General features: G+C 35.9%; 1 protein-coding gene across 1 annotated transcript; it reads left to right on the top strand.

The window, feature by feature from the left end:
- Positions 1-320: 320 nt before the first annotated feature.
- LOC115880972 lies at positions 321-5597 on the top strand. The gene is made up of 2 exons (XM_030898317.1): positions 321-3947; positions 4110-5597. The coding sequence occupies exons 1-2, from the start codon at positions 321-323 to the stop codon at positions 5595-5597; spliced, it is 5115 nt and encodes a 1704-aa protein (XP_030754177.1).
- Positions 5598-7793: the final 2196 nt, after the last annotated feature.

The raw sequence follows: 7793 nt of genomic DNA, 5'->3' as shown, positions 1-7793 counted from the left end.
AAAGAAAATCCATACTTTTCCGATCAATTTCTATCGTTCAAGGTCGAAGCCGGACGAGTCCATTTGCGCAAGACGATCCAGAATAGGGGAGTTGCGTAGTAAAAGCGGTGCGAAGAGTGGACTGGTCCAACTGCATCGGAAAAGGGGAGGACACATCGACGAAAGCAGAAAAAAAATACGTTTTGAGAGCCGTGCCCGGGATTGGTAAAACGACGACGCAAATTGCCGGTGAGTCCGTTCCTATTTACCTTTATTATCCTTTTCTTTCAACGGGAAGATAGGTTTGCTCCAAGTTCTTATTAATAGGTTTTAATATCAAAATGCAAAACGAGGAGACAAGGGTTCTTTTAGGGAAACGTAGAGTTTTCAAACAACGACATACATTATTTGAAAAATATTTTAAAACCCTAAAGGAATCCTTTCAAGATACTTCGCCTACCGATCGTGAAAGGTTTAAGATTGCTGAATTAAAGTTACGTTTAGAAAAATATGAGAAATTAATACAAGAATACGAGATAGTTCAAACAGAGATAGAGATAAGTTCAGATGATTTAGATACACAAACGTTGGAAAGAGAAACTTTTGAGAAAAATTATTTTAGTTTATTAGTTGAGTGCAAGGAATTCTTAAGCATCTTTGACAAGGTAATTCCAAATTCTCATAGCGAATCGAGTAATTCAAGTAACTTTGATGTAGGCTCAAGTAACAATAATAAAAATGATTTCAATGTAAAATTACCAGAAATAAAATTACCGAAATTTACAGGTTGTTACGATAATTGGTTAGAATTTCGAGATACATTCGATTCACTTATCAATGAAAATTCAAGTATAACAAACATTCAAAAATTTCACTACCTGAGGGCAGCATTGGACGGCGGTGCCATGCAAGTTATTCGTTCTATAGAATTTTCGGCTGACAATTACCAGATAGCGTGGAATTCTTTACTTCAAAGGTATAATAACAATAGCGTTCTGGTAAACAATCATGTCAAAGCCATATTCGAAATGCCCACATTATCTAAAGAGTCAGCAAGTGACTTAAGAAAAATGTTAGATAGCCTCTCTAAGCATTTGTGCTCATTAAAAAACTTAAATCAACCGGTTGAGCACTGGGACACACTTCTTGTTTTTGTATTAAGTCATAAGTTAGACAAATCAACACTTCGAGCATGGGAGCAAGTTAAAGCAGCGACAACTCAGGGCAATTCGGATACGGTGACATTAAAAACATTCAAAGATTTTTTACGTTCAAGAGCCGATTTCTTAGAAACAGTTTTAATGACCAAAGAGGTCAAGATACAATCTCATTCATATCAAATTTCAACAAAGTTCAAAACTGAATGCATTTTTTGCAAGGGTTCAAATCATTATATACAAAATTGCAATGATTTTTTAAAGCTTTCAACTCAAGATCGTCTTAATCAGCTTAAGAATCGAAAATTATGCTTAAATTGTTTACGCGGTTTTCATACGATCAACAATTGCCTAGCAGGACATTGCAAAAAATGTACTCAAAAGCATAATACAATTCTTCATAACGACTTTCAAGTAAATTCAAGACCAGAGCGTCCAACAACTTCATCAAATAACGCATTTTCTGCAACTTCAAGCATTGCTTCGGATAATATTCTATTATCTACAGCACTAGTTCAAATTAAAAATTCAAAGGGATATTTTCAAACATGCAGAGTTTTATTAGATTCTGGGTCCCAATCCAATTTTATTACAGAAGATACATGTAAGAGATTAGGTCTAAAGACATTTCCAGTAAGTATTTCTGTTTCGGGTATCGTTCAAACTCCTTTTCAAATCAAACAGCGATGCAATATTACTGTAGTGTCCATGCATAACTCATTCAAAGCTGATATTTCATGTTTACTTCTACCTACAATTAATAAAGGTTTACCATTCCAGTCATTCGACCTTTCAAATTTAAATATTCCTTCCAATTTGAGGTTAGCTGATCCTGGTTTATCGGTTTCTTCAAAGATTGATATTCTAATTGGTGCTGAATGGTTCTACAATTTATTATGCATTGGTCAGTTCCGCTTAGGACCTAATTTACCTACGTTACAAAAAACTGTTCTAGGATGGGTAGTCTCTGGAAAATTATACAATGATCCTATTGCTGCGCAATCCATGTGCAATTTTAGTACAAGTTCAAACGACGAAATCTATTCTTTATTGAAAAGGTTCTGGGAAGTCGAAGAAACTGTTCCACCTGGTTCAAATGTGAAATTCTCCTCAGATGAACAGCTTTGCGAGGACATATTTTCTAAAACAACCGAGCGAAAAGACGACGGTAGATTTATTGTTCATATTCCCTTAAAATGCGATCCTATTATTCTAGGTGATTCTCGTGAAATTGCTACCAAAAGATTCTATTCTTTGGAGAAGAAATTGAATCGTGAACCAAAGTTAAAGGAAGAATATGCAGCATTTATGAACGAATATATTCAACTTGGTCATATGCGAGAAATATCTAAAATTGACGAACATTCTAATTCTGGTTTTCTGCCACATCATGCAGTTGTTAACGAAAATAATCAAACTACTAAGCTTAGGGTTGTGTTCGATGGCTCGGCACAAACTGATAATGGAATTTCTTTTAATAGTTTGCAGCTAGTTGGTCCTACCATTCAGGATAATCTTTTTTCCATTTTATTAAGATTCCGACAGGGGCCTATTGTCATCTGTGCGGATATTGTTAAAATGTATCGGCAGATAGAGATTCATAGATCACAAAAACATCTCCAAAATATTCTATGGCGTTTCGATTCTTCAGAGGAATTAAAAACTTTCGAATTACAAACAGTAACTTACGGTACTGCATCAGCTCCTTGGTTAGCTACAAGATGTTTAAAGCAATTGACCATAGATTATTCCAAAATATTCCCACAATCATCTCATTTCGTGGCATCCAATTTCTATATGGATGATTTGTTGATAAGTTGCAATTCAGAAAGTGAGGCGTTAACAATATGTGACGAAATTTCAAAAATACTTTCTTCAGGCTGTTTTCAACTTCAAAAATGGGCAACTAATAGTACCAAAATTCTTCAGCACATTCAAAATCCTTCTACTATTCTTAAAATTGGCAAGGATCAACGAACCAAGATTCTAGGTTTGTATTGGTCTTATGAAGACGATCAGCTAATGTACACTATTGCTGATTTTATCAGTTTAAATAAGTTTACCAAGCGTACTATAATGTCTGATATAGCTCAGATTTTTGATCCCTTGGGACTCTTGGGCCCATGTATCATTTTAGGAAAAATTCTTCTTCAATCACTTTGGTCCTTAAAGCTTGACTGGGATGAGTCTCTTCCAGCTACTATAGACAATCAATGGCGGCAATTACGGCAAGAACTACCAGTACTTAACATTTTAAAAATACCCAGATTTGTTTCAAATACGTCAATCGTTAAGTTGGAGTTACACGGGTTTGCCGATGCCTCTTTACAAGCATATGGCGCATGTCTATACATTCGTAGTATATCTTCCAGCGGAGAGATTCAGGTAAAGCTTTTGACAGCTAAAAGTAGGGTTAGTCCTCTAAAATCGTTAACAATTCCAAGATTAGAACTGTGCGGTGCTCTCTTGTTAGCACAGCTAGTTGATCGAGTGAAAAATTCAATGACTTTTACTTTTGATGATATATTTCTTTGGTGCGATTCCACTGTCTCTCTTGCCTGGATTCGTACTTCTCCAAGTACTTTGCAAGTTTTTGTTCAAACCAGAGTCGCTCAAATACAAAGGTTAACACAACCTAACCAATGGCATCATGTTCGAACCGCCGACAATCCTGCAGACTTTCTTTCCCGAGGTATTTTGCCTAGGGCTCTTTTGGATTGTACTATGTGGTGGAATGGCCCACAATGGCTTAGCCAACCTAAAGATCAATGGCCCTATTCTGCAGCTACTTTTGAAGGAGAACTCCCAGAAGTTAAGAAACAAAAAATAATTCTCGCAGCTTTTCAAACTTCAAATTGGATTAATATTAATAAATTTTCAAACTTAATGAAACTTCAACGGGTGGTCGCTTATTGTCTTAGATTCATATACAATTGTCGAAATCCCACTGACAAGCAATTTAAACCTTTCAAGGCAAAGGATTTATCTGATACTCTTAGATACCTTATTACGATATCTCAAAAGGATGATTTTGCAGAAGAAATTCAAACGTTGCAAAGGAGTCATGCGTTGCCAAGGCAATCTAAGCTTCTTTCTTTAAATCCTTTTCTAGACGATGAGGGTATTTTACGTGTTGGTGGACGTCTTAGTCAATCAAATTTTAGTTTTGATGTCAAACATCCAATACTTCTTTCGTCCAAGCACCATCTTACAAAATTGCTTTTTAGACACGAGCATCTAAGATTATTCCATGCTGGACAACAACAACTGCTTTATTCAATTCGTCAACGTTATTGGCCACTGGCTGGTCGCAATTTGGCTAAACAAATTGTTCATTCCTGCATAAAATGCTACCGCTGCAAACCACTGCAACCTTCTCCAATCATGGGTAATCTTCCAAAAGCGCGTGTTACTCCTGCTCCACCCTTTTATAATACTGGCATAGACTACGCAGGTCCAGTATATTTGAGTTCAAAAAAGGGAAGAGGAGCCAAGGTTTCTAAAGCGTATATTGCGCTATTTGTGTGCTTTGTGACCAAGGCCACTCATTTAGAATTGGTGAGTGACTTATCAAAGGATGCCTTCATTGCTGCCTTCCGGAGGTTTGTAGCACGCCGTGGTAAGCCAAGTAATGTTTATTCCGACAACGGAACAAATTTTGTAGGAGCCAATTCAGAGTTACGAGAATTATCTCAATTTTTAAAATCGCAAGAACATTCTTTACAAGATAGTATATCTAATATTGGCGTAAATTGGCACTTCATACCCGCATTCTCACCTCACTTCGGAGGAATTTGGGAAGCCGGTGTTAAGTCGGCTAAAAGACACTTGACTCGAATAATCGGTAGCGTAAAACTTACTTTTGAAGAGTATTGCACTATATTGGCAGAGGTTGAAGCAATCCTAAACTCTCGTCCAATCACTCCCATGTCCTCAGACCCCAATGACCTATCCGCTTTAACCCCTTCTCATTTCCTTATCGGACAACCGGCAACATCACTTCCCGATCCAGACCTTAGAGACATTTCAACGTCACGCCTTTCAAGATACCAGCTGATGCAGCAGTGCCAACAACATTTTTGGTCCCGCTGGACTCGTGAGTTTCTTAGCGAGCTTCAGTTACGCACCAAATGGAAAACTCAGCAAGCAGCACTTCAAGTTGGGTCTCTTGTTGTTCTCAGAGATGACCACTCTCATCCACTTCAATGGAAACTCGGTAGAATCGTCTTACTTCATCCAGGATCAGACGGCATCGCTCGAGTAGCTACTATCAAGACATCAAGTGGAACTGTGAAACGGAGTTTTGCTAAGTTTTGTGTATTGCCGATTGAGGTTGAAAGCTTTGACTCTTTCAAGGCCGGGGGCATGTTTAGTGGTCATTCAGTGTTTTTATTGTTTTCTGTTTTCCTATTTTTATGTGTAAAGTTACCTTTAGTTATTGTACGTGTGGGACGACCTTAAGATTGAGAGTCGTCTGTCAAAAAAGAATGAAAGAAGATGGCGGAACAATAAAGTAGTCAGTAATACGTCCGCTGTTTTAATACAAGTTTTTTAATTGCAATAGTAATACCTCTGAGTAATACTATCAACGAAGAAATAGTTCAATCTACAACACACGCCCGTTTTTTTTTCTATTTCGATCCGAGTCCACCTCTGATTATAATTGGTATTCCTGCTCTGTGGTTTTATTGGCAAATTCCTCTATATCATTCGCGAATTTTTTCCCCTAAATAAATAAATAAACTGATATAGAATAAATGAATATTTTATAACTTGCAAACGAACGAAAGTAATTAGTTTAAATTAATGCCGGGTATTTGCATTTATTGGTGGACGTAAATATTACGCGGAATATGTAAGAATTTCGTATTAATTATTGCAAATGTTCTTTGTGGAATATTTAAATTATTGTTCGACCTGGAACTGCGTAATCTAGATCAGCACAGCTACGTGTAGTGGAAGTTACGAAATTTTAAGTAGCGCTGTATTAGGACCATAAAAATAACGATTACTGAAATATGACTTTTATACATCTTAACATGTTAGAAAATTTTTGTTTACAGGTCCGGCAATAATGCGTCGGGCATCTGTAGCTTCTAGAATAAAAAACTTAATATTTTTTTTAAGTGCAAACCTAAAGTATGTATTAGGATGTATTTTAGAAAAATATTTTAACTTCTATATAAAGTGTGAGTGGATCGGTATAATTTTTTTTAAAACGAACACCCTGTATATTATTGCATTTTTGGCTTTCTTTTTGATCACTTTATATAATCCTAAGATATTATTGAATATGGTTTGATGGTTTCAAAAATATTAATAAATAAATAAAAAATTAATTTTTTTCAGCCCTTATTAAAAAATTATTAAAAATACAAGAAATGTCCTGAAATCAAAACTGTACTAGATATTTTCTGTAGTGGGTCTGTACTTGTTTTGCTACAAATATCGTAATCTTAAACCATACAGGGTGTTCAAAATTCTATGCCAAACTTTCTAAAATATAAAAGAGTATTTCTTGTTTTTTTTTTTAGATGGAACACCCTATATATTATTTCTTTGTTAGATGGAGGATTAAAAAATTAACACTTTTTGTATTTAAAGTATTTCAAAATTTTTAACGGTTTGGCAGATATTCGCGGTTTTATATTTCAAATAGCATTTTCCAATGATTTTTCTCTCGCATTTTACCGTTAAAAGAGCCATATGTAACATAAATCTAATTGCCAATAGTTCTGAAGAACTATACATATATATAATATATAAAGCGGGGGTCCTACAGCTTCTGCCGCATCCCGCATTTCGGCCTCCATATTGCTCGATTTTGCACCGTATGTTAAAATTGGCTCTACGATTGCGTTGTAAATCCTTAGCTTTGTTTGGATGGATGTTTTATTTGACCACAGGAGAGGGTTTAAAAGACCGATTAATTTCTTACCTTGTTGAACTCTGCAATGTATATCTTTCTTGGAGTTCCCTTCTTCAGATATAATACTTCCTAAATATTTATATTCGCTACACCTTTTAATTTCATGTATGTGTAGTTCAGGATCTTCAGTTTGTTCTTCTCCTACTTTCAGGTATTCGGTTTATGTGAGGTTGATATTGAGTCCCCATCTATCGTATTCTTCGTCAAGTTTCCTGAACATATAGTCGGCATCCTCCTCACAACCTGCAACAATAACTTGGTCGTCTGCAAAGAACAAGGTCGATATACAGTGGTTGTCAAGCTCTATTCCCATAGCTCTACACTTCCTTCTCCAGTTTTTCAATGCATTCTGGATATATATTTTAAATAAGGTAGGTGATAAACTGCACCCCAGTCTGAGTCCTTTTGATGTCCGATAGGAACTTCCCCTGTCTGATCCTACTTTTTGGATTTTTGTACATATTCCAGATTGCATTGATATATGTTTTACTCACATTTTACTCAACCAAGATTTCAAATAATTTCTTCAAAGGCACCGTGTCATAGGCTTTCTCTAAATCTATAAATACCAGATGCGTGTCCAAATTTCGAGCTCTCCTTTTTTCAATTATTTGTTGTAACACAAATATGTTGTCTGTACAAGAACGCCCAGCGCGGAAACTACCTTGTTATTCTATTTCTTCAAAGCTCTGTTCTACTCTCTCTTTTAATATACTGCCATACAACCT

This window comes from Sitophilus oryzae, unplaced genomic scaffold (genome assembly GCF_002938485.1).
Source record: "Sitophilus oryzae breed Bouriz unplaced genomic scaffold, Soryzae_2.0 scaffold_1678_pilon_pilon, whole genome shotgun sequence".
NCBI lineage: Eukaryota > Metazoa > Arthropoda > Insecta > Coleoptera > Curculionidae > Sitophilus > Sitophilus oryzae.
The sequence above is the reverse complement of the archived record's forward strand: the minus strand, read 5'-3'. Positions and strand labels throughout refer to the sequence as shown.